The 23279-nt window shown below is 43.6% G+C and overlaps 1 protein-coding gene across 1 annotated transcript in view; it reads left to right on the plus strand.

Annotated features, from left to right (window-relative positions):
* The first annotated feature begins 7829 nt into the window (after positions 1 to 7829).
* LOC148017276 (uncharacterized) overlaps positions 7830 to 23279 on the plus strand; it is a 60115-nt gene continuing 44665 nt past the window's right edge. Inside the window, exons 1-2 of the mRNA XM_087662734.1 lie at positions 7830 to 7955; positions 8028 to 8216. Of these exons, the coding sequence (XP_087518860.1) occupies positions 7833 to 7955; positions 8028 to 8216 (312 nt within the window). The 5' untranslated portion in view covers positions 7830 to 7832. The remainder of the gene's footprint in view (positions 7956 to 8027; positions 8217 to 23279) is intronic.

Here is a 23279-nt window from a genome sequence, read left to right on the forward strand (position 1 = left end):
TAATGAGAGGTGCGACTAGATACCAAAACTAAAGAAAAAAATGAAGGGGTGTCAAAGTTTTCTTAGCAAACCCAGGTTGCCATGAACTCATTCAAAGTGTTTTTTTGGTCAATCTTAGAGCATGTTAGATAGGGCATTTAAAGAGACATAACTTTAATGTTACAAAGCAGCTACCTAATCCGAAAATAGCATTTAGGAGACTTAGTAGAGAACGATGCTAGAAACACATGTATATCTTCTAATCTCTAATTTGAGCTTCTTTGCCCTCCAATTTTAGCGAAACCACTTGATGATATTGGAAATGTAAAGGGTGTGACCTAGATATTTATTAATAAGTGATTAAGGGAGCTTACAACTCCAAAATTTCTCTCTTCTCTTTCTCTCTCACCATAGTAGGTGTTCATACGGACTAAGAGGGAGAGGGGAAAGGTGTACCAAACTATGATATAATGCAAGAAATGGAGCAAGGGAACATGAAGGTGATTGTTAGCATTTGCATAGAGGAGCATCACCGGGCTACCTACGGGATCCTAAAATAATAATAAATAATGTGTTTTTATGAAATATTTTATGCTAAGTATGAGTTTATTTAAAAATGAAGAGAACTAAATGATCTACATGCATATAAAGCATTCTTGTAGCAAAAATTGAAAAAATGATTTCTAAGTACTTAATCAATGTGCTTTCAATAATAATAATTGGTTTTTAAATAGTGTCATATGAGTAAACTTGGGAAAAGTTAGAAAAATCAAGATTTACATGAGATTTGAATGATTAGATGGATCTCAAAAATATATATTTGTGTAATGTTTGTACGAGTTCCACTCCATGAGATTGCTTCAGCGTAGCCTCACATTGTGTGTTAAGATGCCTTCTTATGTAGTGATCCGAGAAAATCACAAAAAAATATTTGTCTAACACTTTGTTGATTTTTTGTATATTTGGGGCTTTGAAATAAAGAAGAGAGTGGGAACAACCTCTTGGGAAATCCAAGAAATCACTAGATGGAAATATTTCATGGACTGGTTTACCAAGGGGGGGTGAAGAGTAAAGATCAATGGAGGAAGGTGAAGGGAAAATGTATAGTGTGAAAAGAAAAAATATGAAATGGATTTGGAGCCATCCAAAGGGCATGTGAGGCTCATAATGTCATGACTTTGGAGCCTTATGATAATTCAACCAAATGGGACCCTTCTTGGAAGCATTAGTGGAAGAAAAATCAGGCACATGATTTTGTAAGATTTTTTAAAAATACTTCCACTCTGATCCAAAAAAAACTTTTCAATATAAAAGTTGTAGCGCATGAGCTGAAGTTTCATTTGGTATTTTTTTGTAATTTTTTGGAGCTACGAGTCGAGAGATATGGCCAAAATGGTGGATGCCAACTTTTTCCAACCGTGGTGGAGACCACCTCCCAATTTTATACACACCCATACTTTCTTTCCCACACTTAACACTTCCATAAAACATTATTCATTAGACTCCCAACCCTTTCCCCTCACTTCTCCTCTCTCTCAAGCTAATAAACCATTAGAATTCCCCTCCTAAATCACCCTCAAATCATCCTTAATTGTAGTAGTAAAGTATGAACTCTCGCTACTCTCTCTCTATTATTGCTAGATATGATATTATTTTATGAAGATTCTCTATATTTTTTTATAGGAGAGCTCTTGGACTCAAGCTATGGGGGGGAGAATGGAGACAAATCACCTATGATGGAGCCTGATTAAGTACAAATTGGTCAACAAAACATCTAGATGGAGCTTCCACATTGGTGGAACCGCCTTAATGTAGCTTTGGTGGTATTAAGTCCTATTATATCTTAACCTTCTCCCTAAACACCCTCAAAGCCCAAATAAAGAGGCATTCTCCTTTGTAATTTGCAAGAAGAGAGAGAGCCAAGAGGCCTTCTTCAGCCCTATTGAGCCTTCTCCATTCTCTCTCATGAGCTTATGCAATTCCTTCCCTTACTATAGCTTATGTATGCTCTACAATGTAATAAGCCCATGATATTGGTGTCCATATTGTGTATATTGGTTATGTCCCGAGGGTTCTCCATCTCTTAAGTTTATTGATTCATCTATTTTTTTGTAGTTCTCTCTCTCACACACACTCTCTCTCTCCCTCTCTTAGTTTTCATCTCTTCTCCCTCGCAATCTCCTCTCCCTCTTGCATAGCGTCCTAGTCCGCTCTTCCATGACTGCCCTTACCTCATTCACTTTGTGGCAGAAGGGAGTTTGGCATAGTATAGAGGCTACCATACCAAATTTCCTTCGTTATAAATTGGTGCCCCCGTTGAGGACATTCTCATCCATGCGGGACGATACAACACATGGTGGTGCATCCTCTACAACAAGTGCTCCAAGTGGCTCTTCTCCAACGCCTTCACCAACTCTTTGTGAAGCTAGTCGAAGTCCACGAATCCCACAATGGTCTCCCAAGGAAGCTCAAGAAAGGAAGTATGCCTATCGGATGACGGCACGTATGCAGGTAAAAGGTGTTCACCTTAGAAATTCCATTCTCTCACAACGGAGAAGGTGTTCACCTTAGAAATTCCATTCTCTCACAATGGAAAAAATCATGTTGCCATCAATTGCTAGGTTCTCATAATTGTGGTGAGTGTTTTGCAAACAAAGTGAAGGCCCTTCCGGGAGGTCCTCGTCTCCAAATCATCAAATCCCTCTCTCTCTAGCCTAATCCACATCAAAGGAGGAAAACTATACATGAACGGTGTGGAGTTTTGTAGATGTGCAAAGTATGGAGACTACCTTCAACTGTTGTTAGCTCGAAGGTTGGGTGTAGTTGAAAAGGTGGCCATCACACCTTATGAAATATATGTCGCCGATGATGGACACACTAAGGCAAGAACAATCACTGGTGAGCAAGTTCTCTATATAGCAAAGTTGGTGGGTTCCAGAAAGAAACACTCTGGGAAAAATCCTTCATAATTCAAGAAAGTGTATTCCCTCTACTCTCTTAAGTAGTCTCCACTCATGAATAATAATAATGGCCTGAATTTCTACACCTTCCACTCTGTACAAAACATCCAAGTTTATGTATGCATCAGTAGGAAGATTTTCTTCCAACAGCATCTTGTCATGTACTTTGGGGCTGAAAGATTAAGGGAGATTCTTGTATCACCAGAACCTATAATCTTCCCAATGCTAGACTACAATTCATCCTTCAATGTACGTCTTTATCTTATTATAATAGTTTCTCATAAATCACCACGAGTTGCACTACAAGGGACTGGGGCAATAGCGACGCCGATTAGCGACGGCGTTTATCGGCGTCGCTATTGGCGTCGCTAGCGACGCAAATAGCGACGCCGTAGGGAAAAAAAGCGCGGCCGAAACCAGAGCGCCGTTTTCATTTTGTTTTCTTCGCCTTTTGAGAGCGAGAGCGAGGGAGAGAGCGAGGGAGAGAGCCAAGGCTTTGTGAGAGAAGAGGAGGAAGAGACTTGCTGCCGCCGCCGCCGCCGCCACCGCCACCGCCACCGCCACCGTCGTTGTTCGCGAAGGAGAGGAGGAGCCCTCGTTGCAAAGAGAAGCCGCCCACGCTCGCCATATCTCATTGGTGAGTCTCCCTCTCTCTTTCTTTTACTTGTTGAAGGTTTAAATCGTTCTCTTTTGTTTATTTAGGAGAGGAAAAGAAAGAGAAGGAGAGGGAGAAGGAGAGAGAGGGAGAGAAAGAGAGGGAGAGGGAGAGAAAGAGAGTGAGAGTGCATTCTCTCTCTCTCTCTCCCTTTTGCTTGTTTAATGTTTAAATTACTTTCTTCTTTGCTTGTTTAGGAGAGGAAACAAGAGAGTAAGAGAGAAAGAGAGGGAGAGGGAGAGGGAAAGGGAAATAAAGAGAAAGAAAGAGAAAGAGAAATAGAGGGAGAGGGAGAGGGAGGGGGAGGAAATAGGAGAGGGAGAGAAAGAGAAAGAGAGGGAGAAGGAGGGAGAGTGCATTCTCTCTCTCCCTCCCTCTCCCTTTTGCTTGTTTAATGTTTGAATCACTTTATTTTTTGCTTGTTTAGGAGAGGAAATGAGAGAGAAAGAGAGAGAGGGAGAGGAAGGGGAAGGAAATGAGAGAGGGATAGAAAGAGAAAGAGAGGGAGAGTGCATTGTATCTCTCCCTCTCCCTTTTGCTTGGAGGATGTTTAAATCACTTTATTTTTTGCTTGTTTAGGAAATGAGAGAGAAAGAGAGATAGAGAGGGAGAGGGAGAAAAAGAGAAAGAGAGGGAGATGGAGATGGAGATGGAGAGGGAGAGGGAGAGGGAGAGGGAGGGGGAGGGGAAGGAAATGAGAGAGGGAGAGAAAGAGGGAGGGGGAGGGAGAGGGAGCGAGGGAGAGGGAGAGGGAGAGGGAGAAAGAGGGAGAAAGAGGGAGGGAGAGGGAGAGGGAGGAGGAGGGAGGAAATGAGAGAGGGAGAGAAAGAGAACGAGAGGGTGAGGGAGAGGGTGAGAGAAAGAGAGGAAGAGAGGGAGAGGGAGAGGGAGAGGGAAGGGAATGAAATTTAAGATAATATACGTATCGATAATGGTATGCAATGTGCTTTGCATATGGCCACGTACTTCATCAAAATTAACCCAAAATTATTGTTATAGAAGTGGAGATCCCTTAAATTGAGTATAGGATAATTTCTCTCATGTCTTATGACTATGAGTAGAATTGATTGAAATAAATTTTATTACTATAGTTGTAAAATTTCATAGATGGCGCGCATTAATTTTAAAATGGATTACTTATACTCAAAGCCAAGATATAACAAAAAATTATCTACCGGGACAAACAAATCGTTGAGCATGATACAAGGCCGAGATATAACATCGGAAAATCTCTCGACTACTATATACAATGCAAGGTTTATGGTCAACTTGCAAGTTGACGTACATCTCCAAAAAGCTATTCATTTAAGCCTCATTTGCTGTAATGTAGATAAGATGGCAAACGAAGAAGGTCCTATTGTTCAAGACCGCGAGTCCTATCTTAATCAGCGTGTCCCATGTCCTTGCTCTCAATGCAAGTTGGCAATTAGACGAAAACACCGATTGTCTATAGAACACGTACGACGATTTGGCGAGTTTCAACCTGAGATTATTGATCAGGCGATTGCAGATTTTCAGCAAACGGTATTTTCAAGTTAGCATTTTTCATGCATTGTACTCTCAAGCTAATTGAAAACCATACACAATAAGATTGGGTCTTGTTGGCAAATTTTGTGTCCAGGGGGGTGATGTCTCGACCCAAGGGGGAGTGCACCCTTTGCGGCCAATTAGAAGAGTTCGTGGACGTGCGATGGATGGATGGCAGGAGCCAATAGACCACTCGCAAGGCCCATCTATATCGTCAATGCCAGAGGAGACAGACAACCTTCCCGACTTGCCTACAATCTTGGAGCCTGAGATGGAGGCAATGATCGATGCATTGATTCCCATGGATGTTGAGACATCTGACCCGCTTAGAGAGGAAGCATCCATACCATTATATGATGGGTACCGAGTATCTCGGTTGAAGACATTGCTTGCACTCTTAAGTGTGCAAGCAAAATACGGTTGGAGCGATACGAGTGTGACTGAGTTATTCAGGTACCTTGCATACAGACTTCATTGTTTTTTTTTAAAACAGTATTATTGTAAATATGGATGGATTTTTCAAGGTGTTTTATGATTTTTTCAGGTTATTGAAATATCATATATTGCCACCTGCAAACACCATGCCTGAGTCTCGTGATGATGCACGACATGTTTTACGGAAGCTTGGCATGGACTACAATAACATCCATGCATGTATCAACGATTGCATATTGTTTCGAGATGAATACGAGACTATGGAGACATGTCCAAAGTGTGGTGCTCACAGGTATCGACAGGACTTGCAAGGGCAGACCATCCCTCAAAAAGTCCTCAGACACTTTCCGCTCATCCCCCGCATAAACCACATGTTTCGCACGTCTGCCATGGCAAGCTTGACAACGTGGCATGTGCAGAATAGGTCTATGGATGGAGTGCAACGAATATCAGCAGATTCGCGCGCATGGAGCCACATTGACTCTACCTTCCCAGGCTTTGCGCGAGAGCCAAGGAATCTTCGGCTCGGTCTCGCCATGGATGGTGTGAACCCATTCGGTCTGCGCTCGACTTCTTACAGTGTGTGGCCTATAGTGCTTGTCAACTACAACATTCCTCCATGGCTTTCTACGAAGAAAGGACATCTCATCCTTAGCTTGCTCGTCCCGGGCCGCTACAAAGTAAAAAATATGGACGTGTATCTTCGTCCATTAGTCGATGAGCTTAAGATTTTGTGGGAGGAGGGGGTCACGGTGCAAGATATGAGCAGGCGCGATGGTCGGCGGTCAGCCAACATTCGAGCCATTCTCATGTGGACGATGCATGACTTTCCGGGATTGGGAGAGTGCTCAGGTGAGCAGACCTTTGTTCACGCCGGTAATATCTATATTTTATTTCATTCAATCAAGTATTCACTAGGTCGTGGATCGCCTTGCAGGTCTCGTTACCTCAGGTTATCATGCATGTCCATTGTGTGGGCCACAGTTAGACTCCCGAAGGTCACGAACCATGAAGAAGATGGTATATCAAGGACACGCCACTTTCTTGCCGAAGGATCATGAACTCAGGGAAGGTTTTCTTGGACGACCTCCAGCACGTATGAACGCTGCAAGCTGGTACGAGCTGAAAATGGTAAACCCGGAATCACATCCAAATGGAATGCGACGGTTCTCAATTTTCTACGAGTTGCCATATTGGACCCACTTACAGGTCAACCACTTGTTGGATCCCATGCATATTTTCAAAAATGTGGGCAGCTTGCTATGGGACCACATCACAGGAAAGAGAGACACTATAGGGTCACGAATGGATTTAAAGGAGGTAGGTAAGATGGAGGCGCTTTGGCTGCAGTCGAGTGCTGAAGGGGGAGTGCAGCTTCCTCGCGCTCCCTGGGTTTTGTCTACCAAAGAAGAGCGCATTGTGAAGCAAGTAATCAAGTCTATCCGCACTCCGACGGGTATGATGCGTTCTCTCAGGTCCGCATTTTCTAAAGATGACCAAATGTCTGGGCTAAAATCCCATGATTGGCATAAGATATGTCAGGTTTGTGAACAGAATGGATTTTAATTAGCGTGGACATTTTGAAATTTGAAAAGTGACCATTATTCTTAATGCTTTCTCATTTGTGGCAGTTTGTCCTACCGATCGCGATCGCGGGATGCCTAACTCCAGAAATTCGTGGGGCCATTTACAAGCTGTCGACTTTGGTGCAATGGATCTCACAGAAAGAGATTAAGACGTCCTCTATTGAATCCGCAAGGCGGGGAGCAGTTGAGACGGTCTGTCTCTTTGAGAAATACCTGCCCACTAGCATGCTCACGATACAAGTTCACCTTCTTGTGCATCTTGTGGACGAAGTGGAGATTGCCGGACCTGTCCATACGCGATGGATGTTCTTCCTGGAGCGCTTCATGAAAACCCTGAAAGGCTTTGTGCGACAACGAGCTCGTCCAGAAGGTAGCATGGCGGAGGGTTGGTTGGTGTCAGAGGCATTAGTGCATATCTCACAATGGCTACCAACGGTGGAACCAGACAATGAAATGCTATGGACGCTCAAGGACGATGACAGGCTGACTGGAGATGTGGTGGTTGGAAATGGGGTAGAAAAAAGAATGGATGCCTCAATGGAAGAGAAGGTGAATCGCTTTTGTATGTTGCACCATGCCTCCATGGAGACGTGGCTCGCCAAGTACCAAATTGCAAGGCAAGATCGAGAGGAAGCGCGAGCTGAATTCCGACGCAGTACGCGTCACCGACCGATTCGATATCCCGAAGGCATGGAGGAGATGCCGCGGTTTATGTCAACACGATGGTTGCATGGAGCCTTGATCGCAGCATCCAGCGAAGGGGCAGAGGTCTCAATGGAGGAGTGGGAGTTCTCGAGGGGATGTAGTCCAAAGGTAATGAGGGGTTTAGAATGTGTCGTATCTGAATTTGTTTGCTACATCTAATTTGAGTGTTTCAATGTGCAGTACAAAATATATAGTGCAGCGTGGTCGCGCGGACGACATTTTCGGGTGGAGCGTATTGACAAAATGCGCTCCACAATGGACTGTGGTGTCATGGCAAGGTTTGAGCAAGAGAGCCGGCGACGAGCAACGGATTCGAACACGGTTGTGGATGAGATGGAGTATTTTGGGAATTTGCAAAGTATTATTACGGTGGATTACCGTAGCTTCTCCATGATAATATTCGATGTGCAGTGGTTCAAAGTGGTACTTGGAGGAGCTGGCGCAACGGTTCGACGAGGTCCATCTGGATTTCTCGAAATAGATTCCGAAAAAAAATGGATGGATTTGCGCGACACCTTTGTGTTGCCGGCACATTGTGAACAGGTAATCTTCTAGTCATTTGCTTGCTAATTGTAATACGACATGCTTTATGTCACAATGGTTTGAAGACGGTTTGTAAGTGTTTGTGAACAGGTAATCTTCTATCCAAATCCCCGACAACCTCGATGGTGGTATGTTATACCTTCAACTCCTCGAGGTGCGAGAGTATACGATCAAAGCGATGTTCCAGGCATAGATGAAGAATATATGCAAATAGAGGGATCGAAATTACAAGGGGTGGAGGCCACCGCAAGCTTGGAGCCCGCATCGGCTAACAATGATGGAAATACAGAAGTCGTAGAATTTTTTGAGAACGAGGCAGACTCGTTCTTTTGTGGTGACATGTCTATCGACCTTCCAGTGTATGCAGAGTTATGTCAGGAGATTAACATGGGACCATAGAATACTTCATTCTTGGAGAATTGTATTACTCAATTCGTTGTTTAGATCTTCCATAAAGGTAGATAAGATATGCATTTTAAGATGGATTTTTCAAAAATGATTTATATTAATGCGCTTTGTATAGTTTCAATTGATTATTCTAACATTAATTTTTATCTCTGCAGGTATCGATATTTTCAGGATGAGTCGAGGGATGAGCGATGAGGAGTTTCAGGAGATGATGGCACGTATGTCTCCAGATCAGCTCACGAGATTCAGAGAGATAGCAGATCAGGAGCTGTCTCGTTCTTCGTCAGGGCGCTCTGCTAGATCAGCTTCAATGCGATCAGATGCTTCAGCTTCGAGCAGACGATCTCGACGCTCGCGACTTGGGCCAGAGGGAGGGACTGCGACTGCAGGAGGATCAGGGGGGTGCTGCTGTGGAGACACGGACGTGGTGTCTCCGTCTCGTCGTTCAGCTAGAGCTCGGTCACCTCCAGGATTTGTCACACCTGTGGGGACGTCCACTCCAGTTACTCCGGCTTTTGCGCAGCCGTCGGCAGATGTCACGCCTTTTGGTGGCACTCCTTTTGGTGGCACCCCCTCTGGTGGCACTCCTTTTGGTGGCACCCCCTCTGGTGGCACCCCTTTCAGTGGCACTCCGGGAGAGGGTACCCCCGTCGGTACACCGGATGTTCAGGGGTCTCCTGGATATGCCCAGGAGCGTGGACGGAGATGGGAGAGGGCCCATACGAGGCACACTCCTAGGGATTATGGATACCTAGTGGATGGCAGGTCAGGAGCTATCATCATGAATGATGAGGGGAGGAGGGTGATGGCTCGCATGAGGGAGTTGTGCCAACAAGTTTTTCGGCACAACGTCTTGGATCATTGGAGGAACATACCGGAGGGGAGCAAGGAGTACATAGTAGCATCCTTGCACGAGGAGTTCCCGGTGCCAGCCGCAGTGGATAGATTCTCTACGGGCTGGATGATGGATTGCATGCGTGCATACATGTCACATAGACGATCCGACGCACGCAAGGCAATCAAGAGTGGGGCTCCAAAGCCTGAGTGGTTAGATGCAGAGGACTGGCGCCGACTGAGGGAGGAGGCTACAAATTCGCCAGGACTTTGGAGTCAGTAGCGGGAGGCGGCGAGGGCACGAATCGAGGCCGGATCAGTACATCATCTTGGGAGTGGCGGCCACACGACATATTTGGAGGACTTTGTAAGTTTCTCTTTTGTTTTGCTTATTTGTTTTTTTGAGATGTTATTTGTACTGACAATCATGTTTCTAACAGTTAGCATTTTGTTTTCTTTGCAGCACTCCATTACAAATTGTGATCCGCAAGGCCTTGAGACTCAATATGCAGAGAGGCACGGTCTCAGATCATTGATCGACCGATTGTACAGACGCGGCGGCCCAGTAAGTCTCTCATCTTTCATGTCCGTAGTTACCATGAGATATTTGAATGCATTATTGTATGGTGGATTGATATGTTGTTTCTTTTTCTGCAGAATCCGTTTGATGCTCCTTTGCAGAGGGACGAGCTTTCGGGGGACGACGATTTGTAGCTCGCCCTCGGATCCTTAGCGCTCACATACCTTTAGTTTTTAGTCGCCCGATCTATGTAGACATTTTCTATGTATTAGTGATATTGTTTTATGATTGTACCAATCGCATTTTATGCGATATCATGTATTTATTTCATCTATCAGTTTTATGATTTCAGTATAGATTCTTTTTGTTTGCAAACGCTTTGTATGCAGCAGTGCAGAAACTATTTTGTATGGCTCTCATACAGCACACAGTGCTATATGTGGCAGGGCAGCTTGCTGCCCTGCCACAAAATTTTTTTTTTCTCTGTTACCATCGCTATTTGCGTCGCAAATTTACTGCAGGCGTCGCTATCAGCGTCGCAAAATCTCTGCAATCGTCGCTATATGCGTCGCTATATGCGTCGCTAGCGACGCAAATAGCGACGATTCTATGGCGTCGTCAATAACGACGCTTTTTGCGACGACGGGGGCAAATTTTGTTGTTTGTATTTTCGTCGCTTTAGACGTCGCTATAAGGTCTATATCTTGTAGTGTTGTATGGACCTACCCGTCCACTTGCTATGCAAATTGTGCATATTATAGCCAGCACAAAGCTTAGATTCCAAGGCATTATTAGAAGCATACTGGGGCCTAGATGTATTGCTGAAATCAATGCATCTGTGAATCCATTCATCCTTCCTCTCATAAAATACAACTTAAGTCTAGACGTGTTCATCTTTGTACTCTACTAAGGCAACATGGAATTTCCAAGCTTCTTTGGGCGCAATGGGAAAAATGCAGTGGATTTTTTGGACAACCTTGAGATGGCCTTCCTTGTCTCTAGGAGGGATCATGAAGCATTAAAGTTGAGGGCTTTTCCTTTGGTGCTCAAGGAAGAAGCTAGAATGTGGTTCCAAACTCTAAATCCGACCCAAAGAGCTGAATGGGAGGGATTGAAGGTAGCTTTCTTGCAGAGATTTCAACAAACTAACTCAGCTGAAGAGTTATGGCAACGGCTTTTGGTCCTCCTTCAAAGTGATCCTTATGGTTATGCAACTTATAAGGAAGGGTTTTTGAAGCTTTGGGAGCAGTGGTCAGATTCACTGAACCCTGGAGAGAGAGCTCCAAACTGTCTTCAAAAGGATCGATTTATTTCAGGTTTGTATCCCTTGCTCAGGGAGAAGGTAAAGGTGAAATTTTCAAACACTTTTGAAGATGCTTTGAGAATCACTAGGGAAAAGAATCTAAAGATTCTCTACTAAGCCCATGCTAGCCAAGCAGTTTTAGGAAACAACATCACAACTATGGAGGCCTCTCAAGTTCCCCCAAATGTATCTAATGCACCAAGCCTTGTTAGAGGTCAAGAAGACATGATCCAACAAATAAACAATCTTACTAATCAACTAGAGGGTTTGAGAGTGAATCTTGTGCAAGGTGCAAGAAGACCTATCGAGGGGAATGGTGGGAATTGACCACAAATGCGGCTACAAGAAAGGGAGATGTTGTGTTATAACTGTGGAGAAAATGGACATGGCATGTACAATTGTCCTCACCCTAGAAGATATGATCACCCTGCCAGAGGTCCTCAACAACAAGTAAGCCCTCCTTGTGCTAGGACTCAAGAGCAAGAGCAGTCACGACCTGCAATTTTACAACCACCTTATGTTCAAGCTGAAACCCTTTCTATTCAACCAAATGTTAATGTCATAAAAATAGAGGAGGTGTTCAAGGATAGAAGGCTCCAAGAAGAAATAGTGAGAGGTAAGATGAAGATAGATGTATTAGAGACCATGCCTATCAAGCGGGTACATGTCCAAACTGATGCAAGCAAGGAAGCAATCAATGAGGCAAGTACATCACGGGTACCTAGAGATGAAGGGAAGAAGAGAAAGACTCGAGCTAGGTCTAAAATTGATATCTCCGACTTCCCTTTGGGTTCTCGGACACAACCTTATGATCTAGTAGCAGATGTGAGCTCTCAAGGGCCAGCAATTACTTGGCCACAACTACTTCATCGCTCTCCAAAGCTATGACGACAATGGTAAAAAATAGTAAGCACAAGGGCAAGGCAATGTAAAATGGTTAGTGCAATCAAGGCATATGGACTCAAAGATATAGTGCCTATAGTGGAGGCTCAAATCAAAGATCAACAGATTCGAAAAACATACATCGATAGTGGAGCAGAGGTTTGTGTCATGACAGAAAAGCTTATGCATCAATTAGGTTTAGAAGTAATGGAATCCTCAACCTTTAGGGCAAAGATGGCCAACAATGATGCGATCACATGTGTGGGTGTAGTGAAAGCTTTGAGAGTTTCTATTTTTGGAATCACTGTAGCAGTGGATATTTATGTGATGCCAGTAAAGAGAGAAGGATATCCCCTCATCCTAGGGAGACCTTGGCTTATGGGCATCGGAGATAGGAAAGATTGGGCAATAGGAGATCTAGAGTTGAGGCCACGTAAGGTGGGTGGCCATGATCAAAAGACGGTTTACAACTTGAAGAGTGGGCGTCAAGAGAACCTTGAACTAGAAATGTCTGCCGATGAGTGGAGATCAAGTGGATGTTTCTCATTGGTAGAAGAGGAAGAGAGTTCAAGTGGAGAGAGTCATAGCACTATCGAAGTTATGGGTGTCACCTTAAAGGAACCTACCTCATCAGAAGACAACCCAAGAATCCAAGGAGAAGATGTGTGGGATGCTAGCCTAGAGAAGATGATATCCAAGGATATAAAGGATGAAGAAAAGGAGGGTTATGTGAATGTTCTCGAGAAGCATGCATCATTGTTTATTTCTGATTATACTCACATTACACGTGTCACTGCAGTGAAGCATCACATCCAACTCAAAGAAGGAAGCAAACCTATAATACAAAGATTGAGAAGACTAGGAGTTGTGCAACAGGATACACTGTTGACAGAGGTGAAGAGACTCTTGAATGCTACAACAAACAGGGACCACTTCCCTCTCCAATTTCAAGATGAAATTTTGAATGAAGTAGCGGGACATGAGCGGTATACGGTGTGTGATGGCTACTCTGGCTACTTCGAGATTCGCATTGTAGAGGAGGATCAAAAGAAGATCACTTTCATCACACCATGGGGCTGTTTTGCCTTTCGGGTCATGTCCTTTGGTCTCACAAATGCCCCAACAACCTTTCAACAATTCATGAATATGGTATTCCAACCTTACTTTGGTAAGTCCATAAGGGTTTTCATAGATGAATTTTGTATTTACAGCTCAAGGAACATATATCTACGCAAGGTTGATGAAGGATTTACTCGCTTAGCTAGGTTGGGTGGACAACTAAATAAGGATAAATGTCATATTGGGGAAAGCAAGGTTACACTACTAGGGCATGTAGTGTCAATTTAAGGAATTGAGGTAGATCCAAATAAGGTAGAAACATTGCTAGCTCTACCTTCCCCAACCTCCATTAAACAATTAGTCTCCTTCTTACAAAAGCTAAGATATTTTGGTAGATTTATACACTTACTCTCTCAGGCCATATATCCCCTGTAGCACAACTGACACGCCAAGAAACACTTGTATGGAGTGAACAAAGTGAAGGACATTTTAACGAGATAAAGAAAATGTTGGGGTCACTTCCTATAATCCTCTAGCCTTGTTGGGAAGAAACATTCTTTGTAAACCCTAGTGTGGGAGAAGAGGCCATTGGTGCTACTCTCCTATAAAAAGATCCAAAAACAACCTTCATGAGGCATGTGTATTTTGCCAGCCGCCTCATGAAAGCCTCAGAGAAGGCTTACACCTCCATGAAACAACTAGTGTTGGCCCTCATGTTTGCAGTAACCAAATTTCGGCCATATTTGCTTCCAAAGAGGTTTGTGATCATCACTGTGGAGAATATGTTTCCCTATGAACTACAACATATGGAAATCTCTGACAAAATAGCAAAGTGGGTGGTTCAACTTCAAGAGTTTGATTATACAGTGTAGGTTGAAAAAACAACTCGGGCATGCTTGGCTGATATTTTGACAAACAGGTGCTATGAGAAAAATCTCATGGTGAAAAGAAAGAACCTTCCACCACCCCCATCCATTAAAAACTCTTGTAGTTGCTTATAGCCTCTACTTTGATGGTGCATACAAGAGAACTAAGGATAAGGCATCCACAGGCATCGTTGTTTTCTCTCCTTTAGGAGAGAAAATCTATGGTGAAGGAATCATCGTGGAAGGTGTCCACTCTAACAATGAGGCAGAATATCAAGCTTTAATTCATGGTCTTTGTTGGTGTCTTAGTAATTCAATTGAGAGGTTGAATGCTTTTGGAGACTCCATGCTATTGGTAAGGCAGATGCAAGGTGTATAGGCATGCAAAAATACAAACCTCTCTAGTAAAATGAGAGAGGCAAAATCTCTTATGAGAAGATTTAGGGAGGCACAAGTACATCATGTGCCAAGAGACCAGAACAAAGATGCCGACCATCTAGCATCATCAAAGCTGAATGAGTCAATGGTGGGAGCAGTGGCTATCAATGTCAAGATTGTGGGAGAGAAGGAAGGAGTCTCACTTGTAGCTTTCTTGCTTGCACAATGAGGGAATACACACAAAGGTGGAGGTTGAAAACAGTTTTTCTCTTCTTAGTTGTGTAAGCCAAAAAGAACTCTCATACAAAGAGATAGAAGAACCCTATATATGGGTCTCAAACCAAACTCAACTAACTAAGGTGGCATACTAACTGAGCCACGAACTAGAGTAGATAAGGATAGCTATCATGTGGCTATTATTCATGGGCGGTGTACCAACCGCGTCTGCAACAACTGACAAGTCGGTGACATAAATACACAACGGTCACCCTAGTGTATCACAAGTGGAGCTCGATATCTCAACACTCCCCCTCGAGCTCAATCCCAATTCCTGCACACCAAGCAGGTCTCTGAACTTGCACAGCTTCTCTGAGCCCAATGCCTTCGTGAATATGTCAGCTACCTGATCCTCTGTGCTGACATAAACTAGATCAATAAGACCTAGTAAAACCCTCTCTCGCACATAGTGATAATGCACCTCAATGTGCTTTGTTCTAGCATGATAGACTGGGCTATTTGCCAAGTGTATACTACTCATGTTATCACAATAAATGACAACTGGCCCATTTGTAGACTGATGCATATCATAAAGTAGCTTATGCAACCAAGCTACCTCACATGCAGCCATTGCTGCGCCCCTGTACTCAGCCTCTGTGCTCGACAAGGCAATTGTAGGCTGTTTCTTGCTGCTCCAAGTGACTGCAGCACTCCCAAAAGAAAACACATATCCACTGGTAGAACATCTATCAGAAATACTACCAGCCCAATCAGCATCAGTGTATCCATGCAACTGTATCTGAACCCCAGTCTCATAAAATAGTCCATACTGCAATGTGGACTTCACTGTAATATTTCTGCAACTGCGTACCGTAAATATTGACGTCCCGCACACGACGTAAACCTTGTGCAAAGGTTATCTCTTGCATTGAAATTATTGGCAGTGTAATGTGTGACCCGCACGCGTGAAATGGGATCCTCCGCATTGGTAAATCAAAACCGGGAGTTCAAAACCGCAAGTCTCACAAAAACACCCTCTTGGGAGGGGCATTTTGAGTAATTCAAGGCAAATTTTTTTTTATTTTTCCCCTTTTTCTCCAGCCGATGCATGGCTGGAGAAGGGGGAGTGTGGGGGGGATGGGGATATGGCAGACGTGGCCTGCATGGGGGGGGGAAACCCATGCAAGGGGGCCCCGTGGTGGATGCCCTCTTCCCCACCCCCCAATGCCTATAAAAACCCCCCCAAGGCTGTGTGAAGGGAGGAGGACGGGCCGTGAGGAGGGAGGTGAGGTCGCCGTGGAGAGGAGGTCGCCGACGCCGCCAAGCTGCAGTCTGCCCTGTCCGCCAGCCGCCATAGCTGCCGCCCCAGTCCCACCAGGCCATCTCAGCCGCCGCCGCCACGCTGGAATTCGACTCCTTTTCCCCCCCTTGACGTCACAGCTGAAGCTCAGAAGCTTCTTGAAGCTTCTTTAGAAGCTTCTAAGGGGGGGGCCTCCTTAAGCCCCCTTCCCACCACATTCCCCAAAAGACCCATTCATACCCCTTCCCGGAAATTGAAGAGGAGAGGGTGAAGGCCGTAAAGACTCCCACAAGACCCTTCGAAAAAGGCTTTCGCAAAAAGGACTTTAAAGCCGCAAGCCATCCAAGAATCAACTCCGTGCCAACACGGGGTTTTCCCTAAAGATCTCCTAAAGCCCTTTTCGGCAAGCGCCATTCCGCAAAGGAATCTTCCGCATACGAGGAAAAGGCCAAAGGTCGGGAGGTTGCATTCCGAGGCAAGTAAATCCGTAGACCACAAAGGCAAATCAGAAGCCGACTCTACACCTACGATGGCCCCAAAAAGGACACAAGATGCGACTGCGGGAGGTTCATCTCCGAGTATACAAGTGGATATCTCCCCGACCCCTCAAGTCCAGGTTCTTTCGAGTTATTTTCGCATAAAGAAATGATTAGGCGCGCTTAGTTCATAAGGGAGATTGCATCTTTACGCTTAATTTTAATGCATGTGGAAATTGGAAAAAAAATACATTTGGTAAAGTATCTCTTGAAACATTAGGCAAGATTGAAATATGTCATAAATTTGAACGAGTTATCCACCTTAGAAGACTAGTTGCATGTAGTTTCTTTGGTACATTATCAAAGTAATGAGTCTAAACTTAGGGCAAAGAAATGGAATTTATAAGTGCATTCTCTTTCGTCCCAGACATGGTAGGAATAAGCGTGTGCCGCATGTTAGGCAACATCCTCCTCGTAATGATTTCATGAGGCAAGGTTAACACCATAAGATATTATCCGAAAAGAAATAATAGAGTACGGAAATGATTTTATGGACTTGCAAATAGCATATAAAATGGAATGAATTAACACTAGCTTAGTTTGGTATAAACTTCGTCAACTACATTGTAGCTAGGAGAATGTTGCGTATTGCATAGTCATCATGCGGAAACGTCATTCATTAGAAGCCGCATTTAGGAAAGGTTGCATGGTTCGTCAAAGCATAAGATTCTAAAGTATAGACTACAAGATTGTAGGCATGATTAATAGGTCTTAGGAAAAGTTAGTATCCAGATTATCACGCATTTTTGCTACACCAAGGAAAGATAAAATTATCATAAACCATGTGATGCGTAAAAGCAATAAATCGCATGTTTACGCGTATTGGTGTAGTTGTAACTATTGTTCTCCATTAGATGTAGTTTATTACCTTTAGAAGGTTCATCCTTGTTGCAATACAAGAATATTGAGTTGTCTAAGTAACCTAAAACACAAGGGATTCATATGGGCATGGCTCAGTCGATATGATAGGTATCCCAAGTGCCAAGTGCAATAAGATTTCGACCTAGTTTTACACTTGTTGCCAAGTCAAAAACCGCAAACCCAAAGATCTTACACACGTTCACGAAATGTCGAATCAATTGGATGTTCATGCATAAAATGATCTAAGGTTTTATCCTAAGGATCATTCGTTCTAATGATGAAACTCCGACGGAGTTGCAAATTTCTAGGACCATGGGCCAACATAATTAGGAATGGGTTGGAGGATACCCTAAACCCTGCTACTCGGCTAGAGGTAATTCCGTGGCCGGAGGACGCCATTCAATGGGTGGAATGATCCCGTGGAATGATCCAACGCATGTGCAAAAAGGTTGCAACATCGTATAGACTTGAGATTTGTCCACAAGAGAGTTTTGTCATCTCTCGAAATGAGGTTGGCAAGTTATTGAAAGAATTTAACTTACAAGAGGATGAGTAATCATCCTGTTACTCACTTTTCTTGGGAAATAATTGCCAAGGAAAAGGAAAGTTAGGTATTTGCCTTGAAGCAAATGACCAGACAATAAACTAAAGCGACATGGTCGCTGGAATCTACCACAACAAGACCTAAAGTATTGGTAGGGTATGACCCTAACCCAAGAATGATAGGAATCTTGCCAAGTTGCAATTGATTCCGGATCGAATGCGGGTTGCATTCGGAGAAAAGGAGTCACTCCTTAACAGTTTGCCAGCTAAACGACCATTGGAAATTGATTGTGCTTGTAACAGTTTGGGAAGCACTGTTTGCATTGTTTGCTCAATGAACTAAAGGACGAAAATATATCTAAATACTTCAGGTTGAAGCCTGAAGGGAGAGGCAGCTTCAGTTACCCCCGACTGCCTGCCTGACCCTAACCAAGGGGGTTGTTAGCCGCGCCGGGAACGTGGACCGAACCCGCCGCGAGAGGTCTCTCCGTTGAGTTCTACTTGGAGCAGGAGGACGCTTGGGTGCCAGAGGGGGCTCTGGCCGTAAATCCCTCGCCTTCCGGGCCCTGCACAAGAGGCAAACGTGACTCGGGATTGGATCTCGAGGCCCGCATACTAGTCTACGGGCGGAAACTTGGATTAGTGATCCCTGGTGGATTACTGGATAGCCTTCGGGCGGATTATGAATACGCCTACAAGGCGGGAACTCCTTGTATTTCAAAGATAAAAGGATAAAATGATAATAAAGAAGTTGTTTGGCATTGTTTTCTTTATGTCCTGTGATAAGATTACGTGAAGGAACCGGTGCATAACAGGGTTAATTCAAAGAAGCTGTTTGTATATGTCAAACTAATGTGGTAGGTAATTACATAACTAAAACAAACCGAGGAAAGTGCGGAGGATGGACCATGGGTCCGTCCTACGGATGGGTGGTCCCGGTTAGCCGGGAACTTTTCTCAAAGTCTTCGACGAACAGAAGGATGATCAACATCACCGAAATAAGTAATGAGAACGATGACTTGGAATTACCGATTACCCGATTCACGCTGTTTTAGGGGAACGGAATGGGACTATGCCTTTTGGCAGAGAGGTCGAGCCTTGCATCCCTCTCGTTTCCCATTCTCCTTGAACCAAGTGCAGCATGAATCCGCTTCAGACCAGGCGTTTCTGCGTAAAGTAGTTCGATCAGGTCTGATGCTAGTCGCTGTTAGTAAATGACCAAACAATTCCGGTCGATCCTAAGTGGGAACGGCCAGGACACTTCCGTTACGTGGCAGACGCGGAAAGTCCTAGATTGCAAAACCCGCAACATTCCATGGGAGTGCCGGGTGGAGTTTTCTAGACAACCTTTCCGATGGGCTGCTAAGACGTGTTCTAGAGGACTCTAGTGGACACGTTACATTCACATACCTGAGTATGCGTCTAGCCGCATCCAAATGTGGTTTCCTTGGAGCCTTCATAAACTGACTTACCAATCCAACAGCATAGCTCAAATCTGGCCTGGTAATAGTCATATAAATCAAACTTCCTACTATGCGTCTGTACATAGTAGGGTCTTCTAGAAGCTCACCTGCATCTGTGCTTAGCTTCACATTCTGCTCAAACGGAACTGAAATAGGTTTACGGCCTGTCATCCCATATTTGGACAGCATGTCCAATCCATATTGCCTTTGCAAGAGCTGTATCCCACTTGGTGATCTAATCACCTCAATGCCCAAGAAATAACGCAGCTCTCGCAAATCCTTCATCTCAAATTTTTGCTTCAATAGCATTTTCACATGAAGGATATCTTCATCACTGTCACCTGTGATAATCAAATCATCAACATAAATGACAAGCAGCATAATACATTTCTCTATTTTTCTCACATAAAGTGAGAAATCTGCCTTGGAAATCTGAAAGCCAATAGTGACAAGATACTGTCCTATCTTGTCAGACCATGCTCTAGGTGCTTGCTTCAAGCCATACAAGGCTTTCTTCAACCTGCAAACAAACTCAGGATGAACAACATGCACATAACCTGGTGGCTGCTCCATATAGACCTCTTCTTGCAAATCACCATTCAAGAAGGCATTCTTTACATCCATCTGATGTAAAGACCATCCCTTTGATGCAGCCATAGCAATGACTGCTCTTACGGTTGCCATCCTTGCAACCGGACTGAATGTTTCTTCATAGTCAATGCCATATGTTTGTGCATACCCCTTGACTACTAATCTTGCCTTGTATCTGTTCACAGAACCATCTGCATTGTGCTTCACCTTATAAACCCACTTACAGCCAATTGCATTTTTACCTTTAGGCAAAGGTACCAATTCCCATGTAGCATTTGCTTCCAAGGCATCCATTTCTTCATCCATGGCTTTCTCCCATTTTTTTTTTCCCATGGCTTGCTCAAAAGAAGTGGGTTCTGGTTCTGTATCACTTTGACCATATAAGCATAGTGAATGGCTGTAAATCCATCATATTTCAGCCTATCCACAGGATACCTAGCTCTTGTAGACCTGCGCAAAATAGGTTCACTCCCAGGTGCTCTCATAACATCCCTTGTCTTCTTTACTCCATGTGTAACAATAGAAGGAATACCCAACTCATCATCAATGCTATGTTCTGAGCCACTGGATTCACCATCCACATAAGAGTGACCTGCATTCACATCAAACATGGGCTGATCAACCTTCTCTTTTCCTTTTCGTGATACCTGCATACCATTATCTGCATTGCTTTGAGAAGATTCTCCTGATCTCAATCTGCCTGTCCATGGCAAAGAATGTGAACCACTGCTAGAGGATGCTCTAGGTCCACTAACATTTTGTGACTGCTGCTGTGAATTCTGTGCAGCATTACCATTTTGTGCATCTACATCATCAATCACATTTACTGGTTTATACCAGCTACTCATCTCATTGAAAACAACATCTTTGCTCACTGTAAACTTACGAGTAGAAGGGTTATAGCATCTATACCCTTTTTGCTGTAGAGAGTAACCAATAAAGATGCACTTCTTAGCTTTTGGATCCAACTTGGATCTCAACTCATCTGGCACATGTACGTAGGCAATGCAACCAAAAATTTTCAAATGAGAAATATCTGGTTTCCTACCAGTATACTTCTCCTCTAGAGTCATCCCATGTATTGCTGCAGTGGGAGTCCTATTCATTATGTAGACTGCTGTAACAACTGCCTCAGCCCAATAAAAATCTGGCAGGTCTTTTTCATTGAGCATGGCATGAGACACCTCTCCAATATGCCTGTTTTTTCTTTTTGCAATTCCATTTTGCTGTGGGCTATGACTGCATGAATATTGCTGCTTTATGCCATGCTCCTGCAAGAACCTTGCAAACTCATTTGAGAGGTACTCTCCCCCTCCATCTGACCTTAGGCATTTTATCTACAGACCTGTTTCTTTTTCAACCATAGCTTTAAGAGTTTTGAAATGCCCAAAAACTTCACTTTTTTTTTTCATAAAATACACCCAAACTTTTCTGCTATAGTCATCGATAAAAGTGACAAAATAATGACAGCCTCCAAGAGATGCAGCTTTAGTAGTCCACACATCAGAGTGGATTAATTCCAATGGCTTCTTACTCTCTTGAATATGTCTAGGAAATAGTTTCCTTGCCTGTTTTCCAAACTGACAGGCTTCACATACCTTATGCATTTCTGCAACCTTGAATTTAGGCAATCCTTCAACAATGTTTTGGGCCTACATTGATTTAAGTTGCTGTACATTAACATGACCAATGTGTTTATGCCAGATATCAATATCTGCAACTACACCGGTCCCATGTGCAAACATTGCTGCACTCAATTCAGGCATGTCTGCATCCAATGTAAACATTCTGCCCTTCTTCTTTCCTTTTGTTATCAAGCGACCTTTATTTTTCATATCCTCAACAAAGCATCCATGAGGATTAAATCTGACCTGCAAGCCCTGCTCAACCATTTGACCAACAGAAACCAGATTCTTGGTGATATTCGGGACATGAAATACATCAGACAGGTATTTCTTTTTCCCATCCTGCATAGACAAGGGAATTTTTCCAATCTGCACAATAGGATGTGCAGTATCATCACCAATCTCCACAAATCCTGGTTTTTCCATTTTCCTTTCATCCTCCATCCATTCTGCATGACCTGTCATGTGGTTCGATGCACCTGAGTCAACATACCATACATCATTGCTTTCTTTTGCACTTGTCACAGAATTGTTCATGTGCTGCACCATGAACAAATGCTCATTTCTGTCATCACCCTGTCTACTAGAAGATGCATAATTCCCTTGTTGCAGTTTTCCATTCATGATGTCATTCTACTTTTTATAGCAGTCTTTAGCCATATGACCCATTTTACCACAGTAGTAGCATTCAACATTACTGTTTGCATTTTGACCTCTTTGCCATCCACCACGACCTCTTTGGCTCCCCCTGCCTCTAGAGTTACCATTTCCTCCTCCATAGGACTGGTTTTCTTGAGTTTGCTGCATACTCTGATTTCTACCACGGCCTCCAAATCGGCCTCCTCTACCTCTGCCTCTACCTCTTCCAGCATTTGAGTAGAAGACAGCTTCTTTTGAAGTTCCTTCTGAAGAAGATGCACCACCATTTCTCTGCTCCTCAGAAATTAGAAGAGCGATCAACTCCTCAAAATCATGAAATCTTCCACTAGCGACCCAATGGAAGCAAGTGCATCTGCAATCTTCTTCACCTTTATGTGGTAGTCATTGATGCTCATATTTTCTCTTTGCACATTATGCAACTCTTGCTTGACCTGCATTTTCCTGGCTTGCGTATTTATGCTATACATTTTTGACAAAGTATCCCATGCCTCCTTTGGCGTACTTGCATCCTCAATATGCACAATCATAGAGTCTGAAATACTGATAGACAGCCAGTACATAACTTTTCTGGCTCTCTCATGCCATGCTTTGAATGCCTGCATTTGCTATTGATTGGGAACATCAGGAAGAACTGGTTCTTCTTCATTTTCTGCAACAAATTCCCAATATCATTTTCCCATAAGGAAATTCGTCATTCTAAACTTCCATGCCTGGAAGTTGTTCTTGTCAAGCTTTTCAGTGACAATCTGTGAAAGAGAACCAGATGCCATTACAAAATATTGCAAAAAATTCTGTCACTGCAAAAAACACAGCTTCACTCTCACAAGGGCAAATCTGCAAAACT

The sequence above is a fragment of the Lygodium microphyllum genome, chromosome 22 (genome assembly GCF_053477565.2).
Source record: "Lygodium microphyllum isolate KBCC chromosome 22, Lygodium_microphyllum_v1.1.10, whole genome shotgun sequence".
NCBI classification, from domain to species: domain Eukaryota; kingdom Viridiplantae; phylum Streptophyta; class Polypodiopsida; order Schizaeales; family Lygodiaceae; genus Lygodium; species Lygodium microphyllum.